Below are 25,054 nucleotides of genomic sequence, written 5' to 3' on the forward strand. Positions count from 1 at the left end.
CTCAGTGGCGACATCTATCGGGCGCCACGGACTCTGCACCCTGCTCTGCCCCCGAATTCATGTGTCACGCAGCTGCGCACCTCCTCCCAGGCGCCGTTGTTTCATTTGCGCCATTTTGTCCGCTCACTTTGTTGATTGGGCTTTAGCGAGCTGTACCAGAGCCAATCAGAGGGAAACCGGACAGCGAAGATACGGTAAGGGAGACCCGATTGAAGGCATTGGTAGTTGTCAGCACGGATTGGTTTGCTATGGACCAACCAAATTACTAATTCTGCTAAATGCAAAAAAATCGAATGGCAGTTTGATTTCGACCGCTGAGTCCAAGGCTGGTTAGGCTGCAAATAACTTCTTGTTCTCAATGTTGGCTCCTGTGAGGAATCATTATCTCTGGTGGTCGACAAGCCTTTACTTAGCAAACGTTAGCTAGTTAGCTAAAATATCCAATCTCAAACAAAGGCATAGTTGATAATGTCAGCGTCGCCCTTAAGTAAACGTTGCCCGGCAAATTATCATTGGTTCTAATAAACAACAACCCACCTAAAGACTGACGTTAGCAATTTAGCTGTTAACTAGTTCTATGCTTTCTAGCATTTACAACGCTTTTTAGCAAGCTAACTGATGCTAGCCTCGTTAGCTCACGAAAACATCCTGTTAATAAAACAGCCTGTTAAAGCAAGCCAGCAGCTGACCTATATCACCCAGTGTGGGTTTTCGTATATCACCTCAGACATAACATTTGACACATTAACTTTATGATATAAGTTAGCGTGATGAGTTGAAATTAAAAGGGCCGCTATTGCGTCCCTGTTTAAATAATGCTTAACGTTAACAATGAGTTGGCAACAGTAACGTTAGTTAGCTAGATAACGTTTGGAGAGACCAGCAACCTTATTTTTCTCTGGATGCTCAAGAAGGTTGTGGGCTACATCTAAAATACATTGCAAGGGTTATAAATCTATAATAACGTTAGCTAATACTGTATGTGTCTTTCTTTTGTCTCAAGAGAGGATTGTGACAATAACAAGCTATGGAGCAGTACACCACTGCCACCACTACTACTGGGGAGCAGATAGTTGTGCAGACTTCCAATGGACAGATCCAACAGCAGGTGAGCTCAGAATTTACTCAGATACATTTGGTTTTGATAATGAAAGTTTGCCACACCACCAACAATTAAACCCTCTGCTGTAAGATCACAGGTAACAGGTACCCAGAATTAAACCGTTCCAGTGGATTCCAGATCCAATTTATTTTCCTGATAATTACTTGTCTATGACTGTACTGTCCTGCCTTGCCTGCAGACACAGGGCACAGTGACGGCTGTGCAGCTGCAAACAGATGCGCCAGTGGTGACGGCCTCAGGCCAGCAGGTGCAGACACTCCAGGTAGTGGTGTCACCGCCGCCCTGTGACAGTGTCAAGACAGTGTTACAGCCTACAAGTTTGCATGCTACAACCAGGGCTGTTTTTCACGACCCATCTCTGTGCTGTTTGGTTCATCCTCCCTGCCCAGCATGTCTTACAGCTGCCTGAACTGCATGATCCTCAGCACAGTGTGTTGTGTGTCAACCTCGGGTTTCCGCCTGTGCTCTCATGGCTGTCAAAGACTACCATTTGTCTGAGTTGTGTTTGTCTCTTGCTTTTAAAAGCCAGTTTTGCAAGTCAGACGTTGTTCTTACTGATGAGGACAAAAGCCATCAAGCCATCACATGGTTGTGTTTTGCAGTTAGCATAAGAACCGGCATTGAACAGCATGGATCCATAGCCATTACTGGCTGTCACTTCTCATTATCTAGCTATATTTTCTTATCGTCTTGATGTAAAATGGCACTGGGTTCCTTCCCTCTGGCATTTTTTCCCTATGGTACAACTGCTGCCACAGGATTTCAGTTGTCCATTGTGGTCACTCACTCATTTATGGATGCAAGACCATCTGTACTTGTCAAGTTGCGTATGTGAATGCAAATTAATTTGATGGGAGCATCTTGTCTAATCATGTGCTTTTAAGAAAATCAAGTTGAAATGAACTTAATGTAACTTCTTGGTTCAACAGCAGTATTCCAGTAAGTACAAAACCACTGAATACATAGGTTTGTATTTTGCAATTGTAGCCTAACTTCATGCCAAAAATAGTTGAGAATATACTGTACATAGGCTGCAGTTTGGATCCACTATGGAACTGGATGGTTTCATGTTTGCATATCCCAAGACAGAAAGAATGACAGCAAATCATCAAATACTTTAATCCTTGATGTGGTATCCTGGATGTTCCTGATTTGACGTAATTTGCTAGCAGGTCCTATGAACCACACTCAAGTGATATTGAGGTAACAAACACAGGCAGTGCTGCTATAACAGCTTTCTGTATCACTCTGTAGGTCCAGGGACAGCCTCTGATGGTCCAGGTGAGCGGTGGGCAGCTCATCACATCATCAGGGCAACCCATAATGGTGCAGGCCATGTCTGGGGGTCAGGGTCAAACAATAATGCAGGTCCCTGTATCTGGAGCCCAGGGACTACAGCAGGTAAGGGATAAGGCTCTAAGGGATAAGTTACTAGATTAAGATCTGTATTCAAATTGTGCCATATTATCAGGTACAAGGACATAGTGTCCACTGTGGAATAGAATTGGTAGTGGTAAGGATTAATTGATTTTGCAGTGCAGGTGTAATAATTTTTTGTGAGGTTGTCTAATTTAAAGTGCCTCAAAATAAGTGTTTTCCTTATAGTTTATTTGTGTAGATGTTTGAGGTCACTGCAGTTAAATGTAAATGAAAGTATGCTGGGACGTGCTGAATTTACCATCTAAATGAAAATGAATTGAGACCAGTCTGTGGGTTGTGTCCATGTGTAGATTCAGCTGGTGCAGCCAGGTCAGATCCAGTTGCAGGGCGGTCAGACTCTCCAGCTGCAGGGCCAGCAGGGTCAGCCCCAGCAGATCATCATCCAGCAGCCCCAGGCAGCCATCACTGCTGGACAGAACCAGGTGTGTAAATTCTGACCAGTTGAATGGCAAATCCATTGAATCAAATTATTTTTAATATGATTGCTGAGTGTCTTCTGTCCTTACTTGTGGTTCCACAGGGGCAACAGATCAGCGTGCAGGGCCAACAGGTGGCACAGACAGCTGACGGACAGACCATCGTCTACCAGCCTGTCAATGCAGATGGTACCGTCCTGCAGCAGGGTAAACTCAGTTTTCTCCTACCTTTTCTGTTTGCCTTCAGCTTTTTAGACTTTATAAACAGGAGCACTGTTGAGTTGTCATTTTGAGTAAGAACTGTGAATGATACTCTGTTTGCAGGAATGATCACAATTCCAGCTGCCAGCTTGGCAGGTGCCCAGATTGTACAGGCAGGGGGTGCCAATACCAACACTACTAACAGCGGCCAAGGCACTGTGACCGTCACCCTGCCCGTCTCCGGTAACATGGTCAATGCAGGTGGAATGGTCATGGTAAGACCCTGTGCAGAGGTACCCAACATCTTATTACCTTTTTAAAAAAAGAAAAAAAAATCTAGACTCACACAAGGGTGTGCAGTGTAGTGGAGGTCACATAGCTTTTAAGAGCACCGAATGTAGTTATTATTTATCAATTTATAAATTTGCGAATCATGCCTTTCTCTATCTTGTGAAACTGTAGAAATGTGGTGTAGTAATGTATTTATTTTCTTCTAGTGGAATCATATTGTGATGATACAGTGCAGTGAATATTACTATGTTTATTTAAAGCCCCTAACACCCATTGTCCACCCACACAGGTGTCTTTACTTATTTTGTCTGAATAGACCTCTTCTTAGGAGTATATGGCCATTCACAGACAGTGTTTGATTTACATCTCCCTCACCTCTCCTGCACTTGTTAGGGCGGGACAACTTACACCTTTCTGTTTCTTACTAGTTCAGGATATTTGGTGACCTCGTGCAATTCCCAGCATTACTCCACCCAGTGTCAGCCTGAAGAGAAGTCTACTGAAAACACCTGTGTGGGTGCACAGGGCTTCTAACATTAGACTTTAAAATGTGAAAGCTGTATTGTGATATAGTACTGTATATAGTATTGAATAAAGGCCACACGACTGTTCTGATACTGATTTAACACAGTAATGGCTTGTTTGTGTCAGTATGCTGATATACATGTATGCTTTCCATGCCAGAGGTTCTAAGCACTGTGTCCCTTTTTGTTTCTCTCCCCTCTACCAGATGGTGCCTGGAGGTGGTGGAGTTCCCACAATGCAGCGTATCCCCCTGCCGGGGGCTGAGATGCTCGAGGAGGAACCTCTGTATGTCAATGCCAAACAGTACCATCGCATCCTGAAGCGAAGACAGGCCCGGGCCAAGCTGGAGGCTGAGGGCAAGATCCCCAAGGAAAGGAGGGTAAGACACATTGGTCATCATCTTACACCTCTCAAACGGGCACATTGTTGTTCTCTTCCTCACTACCTGTTAATGCAAGTGCACATGTTTTAAGCCCTTGTTCCTCCCCTCACCAGCTACTAATTTATTTTGTCTTTCTACCATTGCTGGGCTCATTCTGTATATCATCTTGTGCTGTGAAATCGGCTGTCCATGATTTCGTATGGGGGTTTTGGTGAGAGCCGAAACGATGAGCTGCAGGGGGTAATATTAAAAATATCCATGTAGTGGTATCTAGCCATTTAATCTCAGAGAAGGATATCTCTAAACCCCTGTTTCTTTATTTTATTTTAAAGTACCTGCATGGCTAGATATCACAAGAGGCAAATAAGAAAATTTGTTTAGTTTTTTGGGGTGGGTGAAGTGACCTTTCAACCAGTACTGGTACAGAGGTGGCACAATGTATTCACAATGTTAAACTGGCCATGATCCAACACAGCCACTTTCTCTCGGGCAGAAATACCTACACGAGTCTCGCCACCGTCACGCTATGCAGCGTAAGCGAGGAGATGGAGGACGTTTCTTTTCACCTAAGGACAAGGAGGAAATGGCTTTGGCCCTGGCACAGGTAAGAAGCTGTGTGCAGAAAAACATCACCTACATCATCACTCAGTAATAATAAATATATATACTGACTCAAGCCTGTAAATATGTTATAAATTGTCAACTAAGCACTTAAGACTGCCTGACTTCCTTTTGAAAGGTTTTTTAAAAATTTGTGTGGAATTAGGCGTCACTTTGTTTGAATAGGTGATATCTCATTTTGGAATGAAACTACTCATAATTTATTATGGTGATCCTTTCTCCTCCTCTGGCGCAGCAACATCAGGATGCAGCCCAGGCAGCAGCAGATGAGTCGGTGGCTCAGATGATCCGAGTCTCGTAGCACTGTCGCCAACATCATCACTTCTGTCTGTGAACTCTACCCTGCCTGAGACTCTTCATCCGAGCAAACCCGTCTCCCGCACCTTCTCCTCTCACTTTTACTCCTTCCTGCCCCACCATCGTACACCAAACCACTGCACCGCCATTGGATTTCTTCTGTTATCTCTCCACTCCTACACAGGTCTTCCAGGGAGCTGGCCGTGTGGCTGCTGAGCCCTGTGGACTGTTCTGGTCTTCTTCACTGAAATAAAGGATGCTTCCATGCTCAGCTTATCTGGTCGAGCGCTTAGGACCAGCTTTTTATTTTCATAAAGATTTGTTTGGACAATAATGAAACATGAAGTTATGGGTACCCTTGGCTTAGTCACGCAGAGGAAATGACAGCTGTGAAACCATACTCTGTCACACCCTGATCTGTTAAAAATATGAGTTTGTCACCAGTGGATACTTGTTGCTTTAAATATTTTTTGTAGATGGTACAGAATTCTTTTTCAGAGACACTCATTAAGGGTTGATGCTACACTGGTGTCCTATATCTTTTATGTGATGCCCTGTATTTTGACATTTCATTTTTTCAATCCATGTACTGTCAGATGGACTTAAAAGTCAAACCTGCATCCACTGAGAAAAAACTGAAATATGATACTAATGAAGAATTTTTTTTCTTCCCCAGTGTGTATCGGATGTCCTTATCAATTTGCCCAATTCTGTGGATGCATTTTATACAATTTTGTGGTTAGAAATAGTGTTTCTTGGAAAAATTGACTCATTGTTGCATCACAGTATACATTATATCCATGTAGTACTTCTTCATTGGTCAGTCAAGTGTTTAATTTTTTTCATTGTAGGTTATAGATTTTTTTTTACCCATCCGATGCAGTTCTGCAATGTTATTATTGTTTTTTATAATGAAAAACGATTGGACATTTAATTCATGAAACCTATGTCAATTAAATTTTATTAAGTTACTCAGGGTTATTTGTGCTTACTTCACTTCCAGTTTTGGTTAGTTTACACACATCTTTTCATCATTCATTCAAGATATCCCATAAATCGAATCCAGTGGCATGCTGTCAAAACTTGATGGGAGCTGTAGTTGTTTAATACTTTGCTTTGTGTAGTTTAATCAATAACAATGCATCATATTTTATAAATTGATCATATAGTTGATATGTAAAATCTTAATCTGCAAAGTATCTAGTAACTATAGTTGTCAAAACATGTAGTGGAGTAAAAACAAAGTATAACTTTGTGTTTACACAGTTGAATATTTGTGTCTAATGGAACGCCATTGATTTAATTTCTTTCCATATGGGACCAGTTAATTGTTTTCTTTTAATTAAATCCTTATTGACAATATAAATCACATACAAACAAAGAACTCATTAATACAGACAAACCATCGCAGCCAGGGGAATCTTTTAAATTAAAACATTAAACTAAGAACACAAATAAATGGATTTTGCGTTCTTACTTTTTGAATTAAAAATGGTTTTAATGTAGTTAATAAAGGTTCAGAACGGCTAAATTTTGAATTTATGAATATGACACTTTGCTAAAAAATAATCCTCAAATTGATTATTTATAGTTCTTTAAGTTTTTAACTATTCTTAGTGTAGATACAAACTACATTTTACCAGTTAAGAGAAAAGTCAGACTCAACGTCATCAGCTCAGTCAATGTTATCAGCACGACGAAAACCCGGTATTTTGCCATGAGCCATAGACCTGCCAGGTTAAACACTGTCCCAAGCAAGCTCTACCAATCACACGCTGTGGATTACTGACGTTGTTACCACGGCCAACCAATCATAACGAAAGAGGCGGGACTTGTACTCAGCCTCCGAGGAGGTTTAAACCAGTGCTATTCCGACAGTTCAGCTATGGAAATAAAGCATCTAGGTCACGCTTGCACCGACTGACAAGTAGTCACGAGTAAATGTAATGAATTAACCTCAGCTAACGCTACTATTGACACGAATAACGAGCTCCAGTCGGTATTTCTCCATTTCCCTCTGCACTGGCTCTGACTGGACGATCCCCGCCTACACTCTGCCCACTTGCTCAGGTGACAGGCTCGTCAAACCGCCCCCCGAAGATGTTGCTGTGTCTGTGGATGACAGCAGACTGGGAGGACCGAAACAAGTGTTTGTGCCGCTCTTTTAGAAAGTAGCGAAGATAGAAACCAGCTTCATCTCTCTTGAACGAGGCTGCTTATTGCTCCGCGCCGAGGTCTAGCTGAGGTACTTCAGCGTCGGTTCGGTCATTTTAAGCCACGAAGCTTAACGAAGAGAGCAAGAAGACGACGTACAGAGCTAGCTAGTTAACGTTAGTCTGAACTCAATTCAGAACCGGCTTCCCCCCCTCCCCTCCAGTAACAGTATCAATATCACCTGGATGCAATGACTGACTCGGTTGTGGACAGCAAGGCGGAGGTTAAACAAGCCACGAAATATGTCAAAGAGACCGAAAACGTTGCGGAAAAATATTCAGCGATGACTGTCAGCAAAAACAGCAGTGATGTAAATATGAACGTTGGCGAAATGCCTTCCGCAGCGTTCACTGCAGTCCCCACTCTGAAATCCGTCAAGAAGGTAAGAAACGTGATGCTCGCCATCAGTCACTGACATTGGGCGAAGAGACTGTGTGATAGTGTAGGCAGGCACCTGTGAGGAGGATAAATCCACGTTGGTACGCATTGTACTGCAGTGAAGTACTACTGTACAGCAAGGCCAGGCAATGTACTGTGTGTTTGCCTGAGTTTATTTATCATGTATTCACAAGGCACCGTCTGCATTTTCAACCCAAAGTTGACAGCAGAGAGGTTAACGGAGCTTTGATGCATTGATGGATGTGATGCTGCAGTGTCGCACGTAACAGTTACTGAGGGATCACTCCATCACAAGCCAAGCTGAAAATTGAATTTTTTTTTACAATAGTCAGATTCAACTAAAGAATCGGAGAAGTTAGGCTGTAAAGAAAAGCTTTGCTTCACTGTCTCACATGTGGTATTTGTGTAATCACATTTTACCATGTTATTACTGAGGTAACAACATATAATTTCAATGGAGCTTTCAACGAGACTGGATTACTGTTCAAATCTGCCTTCATGGAGCCTTCCTGTTTATTTAAATCACAATGTCTACATCATGCCAACATCCTGCAGGCAGGAAACAACTAAAAGCCAAGTTGAGCTCTTAAACCTCTGATTCAAGACCTCTGCAAAGTGAAGAAATACATGGCCTAAGATACCTGGGCTTAGGGGGCCTGCACACTATGAGGTAACATATTTAATGAGGTGTAGGCTTTGCCTTGTGAAGAATTTCAATCTGCCACGAACTGCAGTCATACATCTTTGAATTCTTTGAAGGTGCAGGGTCGTGGAAAAAATGAATAATGTCCATACCTAGTGAGCTCATCCTTGTGTTTGTCTTGAATTTGTTCAGGAGTGAGTGTGTGTGTATCATCATTGTTAGTAATAAGAACAGCATGATCAAAATGTATTAGCAGCACAAGGTGCACCTGTGAGAAAAGCCTTTGAATTTTCTTGGCTGTGACACAACGGCACAGAACAATCATCAGAATGAAAGACTCCCTTGAGGTGGCTGCTCATATCATTACAGATCCACCACCTTGTGTAACAGCTGTCAACAGGCACTGGATAAACATGGAACAGGCAGTGGATTGAAGGCATCTTTTTGTGTTTCTCAGAACTAACCTGCTCAGATGTTGAAAAGAAAACTCCTCTGACTTTTTTTCCGTCTTGTTTGCTCTGAGGTCCGGGTTTGGTTGGCCAAGACTGTGCCACAGAGGTGATGATGAAACTCTCTGGGACTTTTTGATACCATAGTGTTGTCAAGTTTGCCAACTCGATTGTGAAGCGTTTTTTCTATCCCTCAAGGTGACCTTTAACTTGTGACCACCATTCTTCTTACTGATGCACATGTTGTCATCATTTTAAGAGCTAGAGCCTGATCCAGCAGTGTGTGTTGCGATTATGGCCTGATATTTAAAAATAATGGTAACTATACTGGCATGTCTGTCAGCAGATGTCCTGATATCATTTTAAAAAAACAATTTAATGTATTGTACTTGTGTTTTTTATTTATAGATATTTCTAATTATTTTATTCCCACTGAGGCACAAAATATATTGTTATTTTTACTGTCACTGCAATGTTGATATCAGCCTCGCAGATTCAGTGGCGGTTGGGTTCTATATGACACATTCATTGATTACACTGTGCTTGTGACTGATACAACTGCTATTCTGGCACCGTCTGCTGAACTTCATGTAACTTTTAAATCTCACAGTTTGGGGTGTTTGTGGCATCTCTGTACTTCTGTTGCCTGATGTTGCCTTAAAAAGTCTATTAAAATGGTGGTCATCAGACCTCTGTTAAACAAAATTGCCAATTGGTGTTCAGATTAGCCTGACTCATTGGCGTTATTAGTTGTGATGTACAATAGTCTGATTTTGTATATAAATCAGTCATAAGCATTGCAGAATTATGAAATGTGGTAAGTGGTTAAATCTCAGAAGTCAAGATGACTTTTATCCTTAAAACTGCAGTGGCAGAGGAAGACAAGTAATCACAAGCAGCATTGGTGACTAAAACACAGTTAACTGAATATTTGCTAAAGAATAATATAAATTATGTCCAGATTATACAAGCCCCTATATACTTTATCTGTATGGTCCCTGTTAAATAAACTAACAACATGAATGAACATCTCAACAAAAACTAAAAAATATTAACTTTACCAAACTGGCTGTTACTAGTGGGCTAATATTTTGCATTGTAATATAAGGTGCACCATTACTTGTTACTAGTCAGTAGTGTGTATTCTAAATGACATTTCTCACCTGTGTGGATTTGTGATTTGATTGCACCAAAGTTGTAATCTTTTTCCCTTTTTTTTAACGTGAGTATGTCCACAAGAGGTGGACAAAGTACTTAGAATAATAAAAATGTCTGTTTTCCCAGCAGCAGGGCTCACAGACTTCAGAATAGTAGCTCGGACCCCCTGTCTGACGAGGCAGTAACGTGTGGACTGTGAGTCGCCTCAGGGAACCTGATTGAAAACATATTGGATGGTAGGAATGTGCACTCTGCTTATGAAACAACTCACAGCAGTGTGTTATGAATAAATGTGAGAGCCCTGTGTCAAACTGAGCCACCTGTTTGCATGGCACAAATAAATGAGTAAAACAAATAGTGCAAATGATTGGGGGAAAAAAGATAAAACTAATTAAAATCCCAGATCACAACATGAAAAAGTGGAGTTGGAAGTCTGTTGAACAGAGGCTGGTGCATCGTCACATAATCTACCGAAAGGTGCCATGAACAAAAACAGTCAATGCTACAAATTAAAAATGAAATGAGAGTGTGAGTGTGTGTGTGTGTGGGTGAGTGAGTCAAAGAACACCACTACTCTGCCTCCTCGCTCTGAATCCATCCAGCAGTTACACAACACGCCCCCCCCGGGAATGGGACTCACTCACTGTGAATTTGTTCATGCGTCATCTGATCCCTGTGGGCTGTTTTACATAGATTCTTAAAAGTCTTCATACCTTATTTTAACTATCTCATTTTGTTGTTTTGTCTGCTGACATTATGGCAGAGTTTCATGAAGGTCAAAAGCAGACATCCCCCCCATCCTCTCGCCAAGTTTAAATGAAATCATAGAAACATACATTACAGTAAATTATGTAAAAAGAAATCTCTATTCACCTCAGTCTCAGACCTTTGAATTAAAAACTAAAACTAACCCAGAGACAGAGTCTGCAAACTTAAAGCCCCTACAGTATGTACAGTAGTAATGTGTGACTTTGGTGACTCCTGGTGGTAGGATTGGACCTGGAGACACTAAAAATGAATGGGCTGAAAGCATTACATAGACCAGTTAGGACTGTTGCATTTTCCTACAAACAAAAATTTATGACATCAGAATAATAATTTGAAAGATGTTATGATCACATAATAAATGTGACACTGTGGGGCTTTAAGTCCATCTAGCTATATTTAAAAGATAACATTGACAACAGTTTCTTTCTAGTGTTTATTGAAACTCAGTTTGCTGTAGTCCACACAAGTAAAGTACTGTGTTTGTATCACAGTGTGGCCAATATTAACATTAGGGGAAATGTCACCATAAGCTGAGAAATATAACACATCCTTACTGACTAGTTTCATCATTTTCCAACTGTTCTCAGTTGTGTCATTGGTATTTTAAAAGGATCTCTCTAGTTTAACTACAGTATTTGTTATCTGCATTCTGGCTTCCTTAATATTTGACTTCTCATTTTCCAACTGTGGGAACACAATTATATTGATATTGTTGATGTTAGGGTTGCATTCCCTTATGTTTGTTTATGAAATATGCTTGTGGGTTACCTTGATATTCATTTTCACTTAAGATTGATGTATATGGTAATATGCTAAAGGTCACATAGTTCTGGAGGAAGGATTAGCACACTGTATGTTTTTTTCACAACACTGTAATCCGTCATGCATGTGTTGATCTAAACTGGCGCCTTCGCAGACCAAAGATAGTACAGTGATTTTAGAATTACACCTGTCTGAAGAACTTCATTTCTTTGACTTGAGCATTGCTTTACTGTCTATTTGTCCATTTGTGCTCGATTTTAAACTTTGAAAAATCTGTCAGGCCTTCTGTCTTTGAAACGTGACCAATGAAAGTAGTCAGTATACACAGATCTATGTGGATTAGACTGTATGTCTTCTCAGTTAGATGGCGCTGTAGAGCACTAGTGGTTTCTGGCTTAGTAGTAAATGTCGCCTTATGCCAAGCTCCCATTGAACCGTTTACACTGCCGGCTCACTGTCACACCACAGCTTAAGTCTGTGACCTGGCCTGCTATCTAAGAGAGAAAGGGTATTTTTAGCTGTAGGATGGGACTGGATCGGCCGCTTATTGATGCAGCAGAAGGCTAATGGAAACAGGGTTTAATTCCTCCTGTCAATCCCCTTTTATTTAGTAGTCCAAATCAGGAGTACAGCCTGAAAGGAGAAGCTGCAGCAAATGTGTTTTTGGTCTGTGTGTTTAAGTGATTTTCTAATGTACGTATTTCTTGATTGTGCATATGTACATATCTGAATATTGCTGTCTTCGCAATTTGTTCCTACATTTGCTCTCTCAGCACTAAAAAAAAAATCAAGCATAAAATACAATCTACTGACTTTAGCAGCTTGTTGTCAAGGGCAGAACCAGAGAGAGAGAGAGAGAGAGAGAGAGAGAGAGAGAGGTTCAGTTGGAATCAACCTCCCCTTTCTCTCTAGGCCTCTCTCTCACCCTCTCTCCAGGTTGGCCATTAGAAATCACGATAATAGGTGGGAACCTCCCCCCGGCTCTGCCTGGGAGTGTCCTGGGATAATAGCATCAGGGACACCTAGTACCATCACACAGAGGACACACAGGCACAGGGAAATAGGCTGGAAAACTGGAGAGACCAGGCAGTGACTGGCAGCCATGGCACACAAACATGGGCATGGGAGAGAAAGGGTGAGTCGCTACTAATGCATCACTGGGAACTCATCCAGCGCACTTATTCTTAAAGATACTGCATATCCCACACACAGATGTGCTGGAGTTACCTTTGGCATGTCACAAGTTTTCTGTCTTCTTTTTGCAGTTATGTAGAACGATTCTATAGCTTATGCAACAATGCGGACCACACAAAAGTGTTTTTCTTTGACTTGTAACAAAAATGTACAGCTGAAATGCAGATAAAAGTACAATCTTCTCCTCAAAAGGCCAAGGTTATTCACAGAGCTCACCTCTGAGATAGTTTACTGTGTAAGAGTAGCAGAAACAGAATGCTGTCTTAAGTAACACTGAGTAATTCATCATTAATCAGATTAACCACTTGTTTTCCTTAATGCTGTAACCACAAGAGAAGGAGTCTCTGATTTTGACGTCTATAAATTGGGGGAGGAACAATGCAGAAATGCAAGAGAACTGTGCAAAACCTCTGCTGAATCCTCAAGAGTCCAAACTGATGCAAAGCAAACATAAAAGAACTATTTTGCAAGTGTATGAGACAGAGCACACTCACAATTGTGAAAACAGAGACATGCAGAGATCTCATCAGTTCACACTGCCTCACAAGCTTCTTGAGTTTCTCTATACTGACACAGTAGATTGTTGAAGCCCAGAAAAAGGGCTTGTGGGATATAAACACTTAGTGAATACAGTTAATGTTTTAGCCATTTCTGCCACAGTTACTTAAATTTTAGATGAATGGAAGTCATAGCGGTAACCATGACATTTTTCAAATTTTAGGTGAAAACGTACCCATTTAGTCTCAAATAAGGCCGAGGTAGTACAGTCATGTTGTGTGTAAATGTTTTGTTGGTGCTGGCCGTGTCAACCCCATTCAATCAGCCTCAGCTTCCGCTAACGTCTGTGTGGTGACTAACAGGTAACTGAGTCATGCATTGTCAGTTTCACCCAGCTGTGAGCTTACACTGTTGTGTCATTATTCTTCAATGTCATAATCATTAACACTAAGCTTTACCTAAGACATGGTTGTAGGTTGATGTCTGTATGTAGAGTGCACATCACACTCAAATGTTACCCAACTCACTGTTGTTAGTCTGGAATTCATGTGTTCCTGGATTTATTGTCTGTGTGTTGTGTCAACTCTGCTGGCGTGCACATTAGTTTTTAGTCCAAACACATTCTATGGATATCTAAAATAAGAGAACAAGGAAAATCCTACGGCATTGTCACATTGAATGAAGACATTTGAAATGATTTGTCACTGAGGCAAAATGAAGAAGAGAACAAAGCCGTGTGGAAATGTAAGGTGAAGAGTGAAGATCCTCGCTGCTGAGAATTGACTATAACCTTTATTCTAACACCACAATTAAAGAAAACATTTAGTATATGTCAAATGATCGGGAATTAGAAAGTCTAATACACATTATGAAAACTTACTCCAAAACATTTTTCATACAACAACCATGATACGGAAAGAATAAAGACACAAAGGGAGGAACACAGGAAGAAATTATTCAAGAGAAATTTGTGTGAAAGCGCATGTTGAAAGTCTTACAATGATGTGACATTGTACAGTGTAGTAAGAAAGACAAGAGACACAGCATCAAAGCTTGAGCTTGGATTTGATCCAACACGCTTGCCTCTAAGCCACCGAGACACCTGTAGGATTTCTTGGAGATAGTGCATAGCGGGCTTTTAGCAATGTCGAGGTAACATTGGTTTAAACTCTTCTATCATGCAAGATAATGTTAATACATAAGTAGTGATTTTGCCGGCAGCGGTATCAGGGTGATATATACAGAAAGCAATTGTACATCAGTGTTTGCCAGATGGGATATTGATGTATATGGGAGTTTTACATGGGAACAGATGAATAAAAGTCATAGCCAAAGGGGCTAAAGGGGCTGAGGTTCAGACCCGAAACCCATCTGCAGACTTCCTATTTAAGTAAAATGCTGAGTAACTCATCTACCGGTGACCCCGTCTAGAAACAGTCTCTTTCTCACAGTCCTATTTATTTACAGTGCCAGGTGTTAGCAAAGAAGCTACAGCCTACATCCCACCTGGGCTTCTACGCATGTGAAAATAAATCATTTCTGCATTTAGGTTGGGATTGTTTCGGACTTCTCTACATTTGTAATTATTGTCAGGATCGATGTAGTTAGATTTTTCTGCTGGACTGTAACTAGTAACTCATCACTGTCCTAAGTGACCCAGTTTCCTAAAGCACCTCAGGGTTAGGTCTCCACTGTTTCTAATGTTGACAGCTGACTGTTGACTTCTGGTGCATCTAGACTGTTACAGTTTCAGGATGTTAAAATGACACTTAGTGGATTTGTCAGATCCTAAGTCTAATTGTAGCCTTCTAAGCCCTAAATAGAGCTAAATTCACACCCGGCATTGGCTTTTATTTAGTAGCTGAATGATAGGATTTGTAAAAATTGGATCAACTTCTGTGGTTTGATACAGTAACCCCAAAGACTGGACAGTTGAGACTTAAATCTTCTGTTAAAGGCTAGTCTAGAAGGTAGCCAAGCTAGCTGTGTGCTGATCCACTGTGTTTTTCGTGTCTTTGATCTTGGGCCCTTTGAAGGGTTTGCTTGACACGATGAACCACACCAACAACTGAAGCCTGTGTATCTGAACAAAGCACAAATCACAGAGCAGGAGGGAGCATCTAAAAATAGGCATCAGCTCCCTTCTTGATCCACCTGAGTTTTACTGTAACACTGTCAGGTGATTTACCTTCGAAAGGACAGTTTTAGTGGCTGAAACAGCAAAATGAGTCCAAATATAAACTAAAAGAGTGTAAACACATTACCTATAACTGAGTGCCATCACTGTTAATGTGTGATGATGATGGTGCTTTTTGTTCCTCGCTCATCCTTCCTCCCCTGATTTCGTTCAGCGCATACAGACAGAAAAAAGTCCCAACACTAAGTCAGCAATATCTGGATTTAGTTTTATGTTTTTATGTTTACGATGCGCAAAATGGTGCACATTGTTCATCGTCTGTTCTGGTTCTCTCCAGATCCAGTTTGCTAACACGGAGGACAAACAAGAATTCAGCAAGTACCCTACCAAGGCAGGCCGCCGCTCCCTCTCTCGGTCCATCTCGCAGTCCTCCACAGACAGCTACAGCTCAGGTACTGCACACCTGAAAGTTTCACAGTCCACTTCCATGAGATGGTAAAACACCGACTGTATTTTGACAGACTGGCAGTGATTATAAATGATTGCTGTTGAGAAGATCATTGTAAGACCTCTACTCACAAAAGTTCATAGTAATAGTTAGTTTTTTTCATTTGAAAAACTGACTGATGAATTTTACGTATCAAGTCCTTAAATATAAATATATATTATTATCATTTGGAATGATGTATGTACACCCATCCACAAATGCAGCACATATAAGCATACATATTTGCATAAAAACACATATACAGACACAAGTAGAGCTAGACCGATAAATCGGCCAGGCCAATGTATCGGCCGACATTATCTTATTGCAGACATATCAGTATCGGTGTATATCGGCCGATAACTAACAATAAAGTTTAGAAATGTCAAACTGGGTTTGAGGTAATTTACGAACAGTGTTGATTTTGAACTGTGAAATATCCTCCTTAGTATGTATCTTGGTCACAATTCTTTAGAAAAAAATTATTTAAGGGATCCGTATCAAGATTTTTGTTTATATTATGTGTTTATGTTAAAAGAATTACTATCAGCCACCATATCAATATCAGATTTTTTTTATCTCCCAAATGTCAATATCAGTATCGGCCTCAAAAATCCATTATTGGTCTGGCTATACACACAAGTACACTCTTGTTTTCAATAAACACGTACTGTATATGTACAGTATGTATACACACACACAAGCTCCACCTTACACACAATGGATTTGAAGTATATTTTTCATAACTGGCTCTTTTGTATGCTTTTCCACAATAGTGACCTTTTGTATTCTCCTTTCCCAGCTGCGTCCTACACCGACAGCTCCGATGATGAGACCTCCCCCCGGGACAAAGCCCAGGTCAACACCCACGGCAGCAGTGACTTCTGCGTGAAAAACATCAAGCAGGCCGAATTTGGCCGCCGTGAAATTGAAATCGCAGAACAAGGTATATCTTGACCTCATGAGTGTTTCAAAGATTTTTTTTTTCATTTTTAAATATCAAATAGATATTGATAAATAATAAATCCTTTTTGCTTTTTTAGTCAAAAAGACTGTATTTTTTAGCAAAGAATTTCTCTCATTGAGTTGAGTTGGGTTTGCAGTATTTGGTTGTTTATGGAAGCACTTTTTGAGAGAGAGGCACTCATGTATATGCTGCATCAATCTTAAAAGTCGGTTTCACAGTTTTTCTGTGATTTTATGGTGGTACAGTCAGATAAGAGACTTACTATAATTACCATTTATACAAAGAGAGCTTTGTGCTACCTGTGTTGTCACTTTGTTCCCAGATACGTATCACATTGCATCTGTTTTGCTGCTTAGACACTATTTGATAAAGGTCCTCTCCTCCTGATTTCAAAATAGTTTACGACCCAGGGCTGGGGCAGCGTCAATATTATTCTGGAAACATGATCGGAGTTCTCTCTCTCAGTTCTATTCATCCTTCTTTCCTCTTTTAATACCTCTTCTCCCATCTCAGGGGTTTTGTTTTTTTGTGTGCTCCATCCTCTCTCTTCCGTCTCTCTGGCTGTTTACATTGCCCATGTAAATGATAAGTAGGCGTGAGTGCTTGACAAGTCTTCTTCAGGCTCAAAGCCTGGGCGGCAACAGCTGTTGCTGACATTGTTGTTTAATCAGTCTCCATTTTACAGCCATTTACTGCTGCCCATCCACCTTGTAGAAATTGCTTATTTTTGCATTCAAAGTGGTCCGCTATTCTTCTCTCTCCCAAAACAAAACCTGACCTTTATGTCCTTTGAGCTTCCACTAACTTTTGCTCAATCTGTTCCTCCGCAGACATGTCTGCCCTGATCTCTTTGAGAAAGAGAGCCCAGGGGGAGAAGCCACTGGCTGGGGCGAAGATAGTGGGCTGCACCCATATCACTGCTCAGACAGCAGTATGTCCTCTCATCCTGTACACTACAGATCACTGTGATTGTTCTTTCCTTCTCTTCTTTACCTCTGCTACCTGGTCATGTATCTGTATATTCCATCGTTCCCCCTTAGGTTCTGATTGAGACTCTGGTAGCTCTCGGGGCCCAGTGTCGCTGGACTGCCTGTAACATCTACTCCACTCAGAATGAGGTGGCTGCTGCTCTTGCTGAAACTGGTAAGATTCTCTCCTCTCTAAGGCCAGCGTTGCATATGAAATATTTTCTTGCAACTTGGTTGTCAGCTCATAAATGGCTTGTGACATGGAACACATCACCATTATCAAGTGTTATTAAGTTTTGTCTTGGTTTGTGGAATAACATTAGGTATAAAACATATATATTTCTGATAATTAAAAAAGCCTTTCTATTAGAGTTAACTTGCCAGTGCATGTTATCTTGCATTACCTTCAATATTAATAACATGATGGCTATCAACTTAGGTTTTTGTTAGCTGAAAATAAGCTAATTATAGGTCTATACCTTAACAGTAATGGGTGTCTACAATGCATTAAAAAGTGTTGCATCCATTTTTGATTTTGTTTGAAATAGCTGAAGTTGCGTGGACCATAATGCAACCAATCTGTGCATGTGCTTTCACTGTGTAATGTTGCTCTAATGGACCTTTTGCTGATACAGTTGGTCAGTCCTCTTCTCCTCTGCTGCCTGTCTTTGCCATTAGGTGTGTGTGTTTTGTTTCCTGCAGGGGTACCTGTGTTTGCATGGAAGGGTGAGTCAGAGGATGACTTCTGGTGGTGCATCGATCGCTGTGTCAACACGGAGGGCTGGCAGGCCAATATGGTATCAACCTGACAATACCTGATAAATTTAACACCGATCTTAGTCTGTTCTCCTTTATCGGTTCTATCCCTGGGCTCTTCTGGGCTATCAGAGATTGTGGAGGTTATCATTCATGCCGTTAACTCTGCTGTGTTTTTTCTTAGATCTTGGACGACGGCGGAGACTTAACCCACTGGGTGTACAAGAAGTATCCCAGCGTCTTCAAGAAGGTCCGGGGCATTGTGGAGGAGAGTGTCACTGGAGTGCACAGGTGAGATGGGGCTTCAGTTTGACGAGTTTGGGGGTTTAAAAGGAAGTGGGAATAGAAGGAAAAATATTTTTGTACATCCTCTGTCTGTTTTTGTAGTTATGGCCACCATTTGGGAAATAGGGACTCTATTTGATGTTGATGAGTAAAATGTGGATGGTGGCCAAAGCTGTAACTGTAAAAGAAAAAAAGAGAATAGAAAGACCCTGGTTGAATAAAAGGATTTCTCTTTTAGCCACCAATAAATTACAACATTGACTTGGCACCGGTTATGACAGCCCATAATGGACAATGAATAATAAAAACTGTGGCAGAGTTATTAGTATTGATCCAACCCTGGGAGTTATTTTATGGTCATTTTGTGCCGTGGGATAGTAAAATCTTGCCCACTGTCCCATTAACACTGAAATAACCTAAACGGAATTAATGGAATTAGACAAAACAATGTAAACACTTCATAAATAAGGATGTAAGATTTAGAGGAACTGTTTACCATTGCAAACAAAGTTGGTTTGCTTGTTAGGTTCCTGTTAGATTTCATGCCGAATTTGTCAGCCCCTTACATAACGTATATATCCCAATTATTGTAAAAAAAAAAAAAAACAACAACAAAAAACCCCCAACTGTTTCTGTCGCCATATAAAATAAACTAAGATATTCAAGCTGCTAAGACCCATTGTCGTAGCCCACTGTTTTTTTTTAACTGAGATTAAGCTGCTTCTAAAAGTCCTTTTCTGTCAAACCACGCTTCCTGATGAATGATATATACTGTGTCAGCACAAACAGTATCAAAAGCAGTTATAAAAGTCATAGTAGTATCAACACACACTGACACTGCAGATTGAAAAGGTCACTGGCCTGATTTGACTGGAGCCTATTTGAGAAACATGACAGAGCTCAACCGTAGGTCACAGCAGCTGTGCATGTACAACTCGCAAAGGAATCAGTTAGCCAGAAGCACAGCTCACACAGGATTGCAGCTTGGTTTGTGTGTGGTTATGTGCATGTGTGTTGTGTGGACGTATCTGCTTGAACATGTTTCCTTATGTATCCTCTCAGATTGTACCAGTTGTCTAAGGCTGGCAAGCTGTGCGTCCCTGCCATGAACGTGAACGACTCAGTCACCAAGCAGAAATTTGACAACCTTTACTGCTGCCGTGAATCTATCCTGGATGGGTGAGGGGAATTAATCATCTAGAAAGCTAGCCATTGTTTGCAAACACGCCACTGCAGCTTTTTTTTTCATAGTGTGAAGAGTTTGTTTGTTTGAGTCGTGCAGATGGATAAAAATGTGTGCCATTTTGCTTGTCTCTGCCAGCTTGAAGAGGACCACAGATATAATGTTTGGAGGCAAACAAGTTGTCGTGTGTGGTTATGGAGAGGTGAATCATTTTTTGATTTAAAAAAAATATCTTGCTTTTGATGGAATGACTGAATTTTCACAGGTGCAGCAGACCTGTTTACATGTATTGGATATTTCTGTTTACAACTATTGCACTGTCCTTTGGTGCGTAGGTGGGGAAAGGCTGCTGCACTGCTCTAAAGGCCCTTGGAGCCATTGTGTGCATCACAGAGATTGACCCCATCTGTGCCCTGCAGGCATGGTGAGTCACTAACCATTACCATTCAGCACTGCGCCATCAGTAAATGTGCTCCCCTAGTTGTCTCTATGTTGTGCATCAGATTAGCTGTGATTCCAAAAAGACAATTTATTATCAACATTTGTTTTAAGTTGTTTTCAACATGTTTGTGCTGCTTATAATAATGAAAATATCTCTGTGTGCATCCACACAGCATGGACGGCTTCCGAGTGGTCAAGCTGAGTGAGGTCATCCGGCAGATGGACGTGGTGATAACTTGCACTGGTACTGCGCCCCATGCAGTGACATCCATTACTTCTGCTTTGATAATCACAGTGTTTCCAGTAAACAAATGCGCGCCTCATTTAAATATCCCGGTTTATGGCTCTGGGTCAAAAACAGACTTTTCATCTGAATGCTAAAATGCTTTTTGGGTCCACGTGCTACTCAGATGACAGTAATCACAATCCCAAATTAACATGTAGTTGTAAATCCATTCTTATAACAGAAACAGATGTTTCTATTTGATTTTCACCCTCCGCATTATGACTTAGTCTTCCTCTTACTTTTTTTTTATAGGCAACAAGAATGTTGTTACCAGAGAACAGCTGGACCGAATGAAGAATGGCTGCATCGTCTGCAATATGGGCCATTCCAATACTGAGATCGATGTGGTAATGTGTCTATGTAATTGTATGAGCGTTCTGTAAATATTTGTGTCTGGGAATTTCTATTTACATTTCTAACTTTGAGAACACACAGGCAAACAGGTCCAGACCAGTTTGACCTTCAGTGCAAGTCCAACTAAATTAAAACACGTCACACAACTTTTCTCCAGTACAACATGTTTTATTCACCTCACCAAACGTTTTTTTGACTTTCTTGCCTTTATCAGCGTAGTGTCTGAGGCTTTTATGGTTTCCTTATATATATATCAGTCATGTGATCTATAGATAACCCTCAATACTAAGTATATAAAAAACAACATTATCATCATCCTTTAAAAAAACTTCAAAAATCAAAAATACTACATTTAAACTTAATGGATACAAAAATGTATTTCTGTATTTTTTCAACCTAATTTTCAAACTAATCATTCAAAACAGAGTATTTTATAATCTCCATCTTCAATCTCTTAATATTTAGTCATGTCAATCTGTGGTTGATCCTAACACATCCAACTCTTACATATGTTTCAAATTGTTCTAAAAGATCCTGTTCTTTGAGACTAAATATAATCCAGTAGACTCTGGCTTCATGTCTAATTCCTCATTTAACCCTCTCAGGCTTAAGTGCCCAATATAGAAATCCATAATGCCTCCCTCTTAAGGAGCAACTTCTCTACTGGATAGATTAGATAGATTTTTTACATCTTGTACTTTTATGTTCTGCTATTCTTTGTTTGAATTCTCTTGATATTTTTCCGACATTTGCTTTTCTACATGGACTTGTTAAGAAATAAATGACACCTTTTGTGTTGCCGGAAATCCTCTCACCTTTACCTGTATTCTATTTCTATTTGTCATTCAGCTGTAGGACTGACCTGTCTTTTATGTCCTCAGGCGAGTCTGCGCAGCCCTGAGCTGACCTGGGAGAGGGTGCGTTCTCAGGTTGACCACATCATCTGGCCCGATGGAAAGAGGGTTGTTCTGCTTGCAGAGGTAATGTCCCTCTACACTCTAAACTGTGTCCCTTAAAATCTTAAGATTAGTTTTATCACACTTAATAGCCTTTAACATCACACATAAACCCGCACAAAACTCTTACTCTATACACTAAGACTACATCTTGTGTTTACTCTGGGCTAAGAAGCCTTTCTATTGTGAAATATTGTGATGTTAGAATATTAATATGATAATCTAGCATGTAGGGTAAAATCCTGATAATGGCATCCCCTGGGTCTATTTAACCTAGGGTAACATTCAGGTATAAAAAGGCCTGCAGGTTTTTCACTGTAAATCAACCCACAGCTACTGTGTGCTCTGTGGTTCATACAGCAGCTACATACTTACATGCCATCCCTTATTGTGTCACAGTATAACTTAACCTTCTAACTGCTGTTGCTTCAGCTTGCCTTAGTGTCTGTTTAGAATCACGTTCTACAGTGCAGTTCATACGTGTACTCTGTTATTTCTCAGGGCCGCCTCTTAAATCTGAGCTGCTCCACAGTGCCTACGTTTGTGTTGTCCATCACTGCTACAACTCAGGTTAGTAGTTTGGCCCTCTCTGTGGAGCCCTTCACTGACACTTCTGGGGCAGCTGAAGGACAGATTTCCCTGTCACTACACCACCCTGCTGTTGTAGTAACATCACAACCATTGTGTGGTCTGTGTTGTCTATAGGCCCTGGCCCTGATTGAGTTGTTCAATGCTCCAGAGGGGCGTTACAAACAGGATGTGTATCTCCTGCCGAAGAAGATGGGTAAGACTCAGTTTGCAAATTAAAAACATTTAGCATAAGAATGAATATATACATTTAAAAAGCATGTTGTAGCCAGTTTCTAATGCCTACTTTATTTGTGTTGCTCATTGTTGCCACCTTGTGACTTGACCTAAAGATTACAACATCCAGTGAACCAAAAATGTTCTACACTAGAACAAACATCTCTCCAGACAGTGTAGATTCCAATCTGTGTCTTTCCTTCCAGATGAGTATGTGGCCAGTTTGCACCTACCAAACTTTGATGCCCACCTGACAGAGCTTTCTGACGAGCAGGCCAAGTACATGGGCCTTAACAAGAATGGCCCCTTCAAACCTAATTATTACAGGTAGGTTTCAACACCTGAGTATATCTTCCACTATCTTTGATTCTCTAGCATTTCCTATATTTTTACCATGATGTGTTGGTGTAATATACTGGTCGAATTAACACTGTATTTTGTTCACAGGTATTAATTTGAGTGATCCTCTGATGGTGTGATCCTCAACACACAGTTGCCCTGGGAAACAACAGAGATATCTATTTTATTTTCTAAATTGCTACAAAATGGAGGAATTATTTTACTTATGCTGAATGTAACTTATTAATAGCACTTCAGACATGATGTTAAATATAAGAAATAAGAGTAAGACTTGTAGGAAACATACAATGTATAACCAACTAACATTTTACATGTCTTGTCACGTGTTTAAAAGAAAAGGCCTGCTTGCATGCTTTCATGTGTATGTACTTATTTAGTTGCTAATGCTTATGTTACTAGATCACAAAGTTGTTGATTTGTTTGTTTACCCTATTTACGCACAGTGCCAAATGATGGCTGTAAGAATGGAAAGAATTTCTTTTGTTTGTTTTGTCTGTCAGTGACATCAAGATTTTATTAGTACATGTCCATGAGCCAGGGTTTGGGCTGAGCCAAAACAAACTCTGTATTACAATGTACATTATTTTAGAAATGTTTGTTTTACATGCGTTAAATAATCTCTTTGAATGGTATCTGCATGCATGCCTTAAAAGGTAACATCCAGTCATCCTTTTTATTACAACAAAGTACAGTGATGAAATATAGCGCTTGTTATATAAACAATATGACCCAGTGTTGTTTATTTTAAGAATTCATAATAGCCTGTGAAAGGCTGAGTGCATTTTAAATTCCTGACTCTTGGTGTTGGCATTCAACACTCACCCTAAAATTATCTTAAAACACCCAGGGCTTCTCCTGAACAAATACAAACCAAAGGGATGTTTAATGTGGTAACAAAAGATTAAGATGTTATGTTAAAGATAACAGTCTGTATGCATTCCTAAAAAGGAAGTACTGAAAAGTTTGAGGAGAAGAAAAAATGTAACTACTAAAAACTACTATGACTTCCCTCATTTAATACAAAGTTTCCATTTGCTCACTCAAATTCTAGCTGAGATCTGTCTGACTGAAGAGCAGCGTGGTCGGCTATGAAGTGTTTTGACTGGATAATACCTTTAAGGCCATGGTATGAATGTGCCTTTTAAATCATTTACAACACGTAAATATCAGCACTGACCTTAATTAAATGAACATTCCTCTTTTGTAAAACCACATCTATTAGTGGTACATTTAATGTCTTCCTTCCACCGCTTTTGGTATTAATTAATTGTAACTCTAATGTATGAGCTATATGTTGTGAAAAGATATTAGACTTTATGTTTGCCATATGATTGTCGCTGTCTTAATTTGATCCAACAGGGTCACCTAAAGTAATATTTCATGTGATCAAAATGCATAAGTGTATACTATGTATGTAAAAGAATGCATTAAATCAGCAATAAATTGAGTTCTTTTAACAGAGAAAAGTAACTTTAAACAAGTTGTTGTTGTGTCTATACCAAGAAAAACGAAACCAGAGAATGAAACCGAGAGGCCTCTGTAGGTCAGTGTTTGAGTTATTACAATACATGTTTTTCCATTATTTTAGGGATAAAGCTTGCATTCATGGCTGCTAACACTTCCACATGCCGCCTTACTGCTACATTCACTTCATTGTGTTCCCTCGCAGTCAGCCCTGCTGTCCCACTC

At 40.3% G+C, this 25,054-nt stretch overlaps 2 protein-coding genes across 14 annotated transcripts; both read left to right on the forward strand.

Annotated features, from left to right (window-relative positions):
- Positions 1–55: 55 nt before the first annotated feature.
- nfyal (nuclear transcription factor Y, alpha, like) lies at positions 56–6,267 on the forward strand. 11 transcript variants are annotated; one of them, XM_044209627.1, is made up of 10 exons: positions 58–194; positions 1,004–1,108; positions 1,302–1,388; positions 2,378–2,524; positions 2,854–2,985; positions 3,084–3,186; positions 3,304–3,455; positions 4,202–4,375; positions 4,872–4,982; positions 5,235–6,267. In XM_044209627.1, exons 2-10 carry the CDS (start codon positions 1,028–1,030, stop codon positions 5,298–5,300), a joined length of 1,053 nt encoding a protein of 350 aa, XP_044065562.1. In that variant the 5' UTR covers positions 58–194; positions 1,004–1,027; the 3' UTR covers positions 5,301–6,267. The 11 variants fall into 11 exon arrangements, with proteins under 11 accessions (XP_044065564.1, XP_044065567.1, XP_044065562.1 ...); XM_044209628.1 differs by having other exon boundaries at positions 1,302–1,385; XM_044209622.1 differs by having other exon boundaries at positions 61–194; positions 3,304–3,473.
- Positions 6,268–7,167: 900 nt separating this feature from the next.
- ahcyl1 (adenosylhomocysteinase-like 1) lies at positions 7,168–24,842 on the forward strand. Of its 3 annotated transcripts, none has more exons than XM_044210912.1 (17): positions 7,169–7,892; positions 15,856–15,970; positions 16,808–16,951; positions 17,803–17,903; positions 18,013–18,115; positions 18,643–18,737; positions 18,881–18,987; positions 20,044–20,160; positions 20,303–20,366; positions 20,500–20,588; positions 20,779–20,849; positions 21,144–21,238; positions 22,127–22,225; positions 22,703–22,771; positions 22,907–22,985; positions 23,212–23,332; positions 23,453–24,842. In XM_044210912.1, the coding sequence occupies exons 1-17, from the start codon at positions 7,701–7,703 to the stop codon at positions 23,457–23,459; spliced, it is 1,668 nt and encodes a 555-aa protein (XP_044066847.1). In that variant the 5' UTR covers positions 7,169–7,700; the 3' UTR covers positions 23,460–24,842. The 3 variants fall into 3 exon arrangements, with proteins under 3 accessions (XP_044066849.1, XP_044066847.1, XP_044066850.1); XM_044210915.1 differs by lacking the exon at positions 7,169–7,892 and adding an exon at positions 12,683–12,824; XM_044210914.1 differs by lacking the exon at positions 23,453–24,842 and having other exon boundaries at positions 7,168–7,892; positions 23,212–23,336.
- Positions 24,843–25,054: the final 212 nt, after the last annotated feature.

This window comes from Siniperca chuatsi, linkage group LG10, assembly GCF_020085105.1.
Source record: "Siniperca chuatsi isolate FFG_IHB_CAS linkage group LG10, ASM2008510v1, whole genome shotgun sequence".
NCBI lineage: Eukaryota > Metazoa > Chordata > Actinopteri > Centrarchiformes > Sinipercidae > Siniperca > Siniperca chuatsi.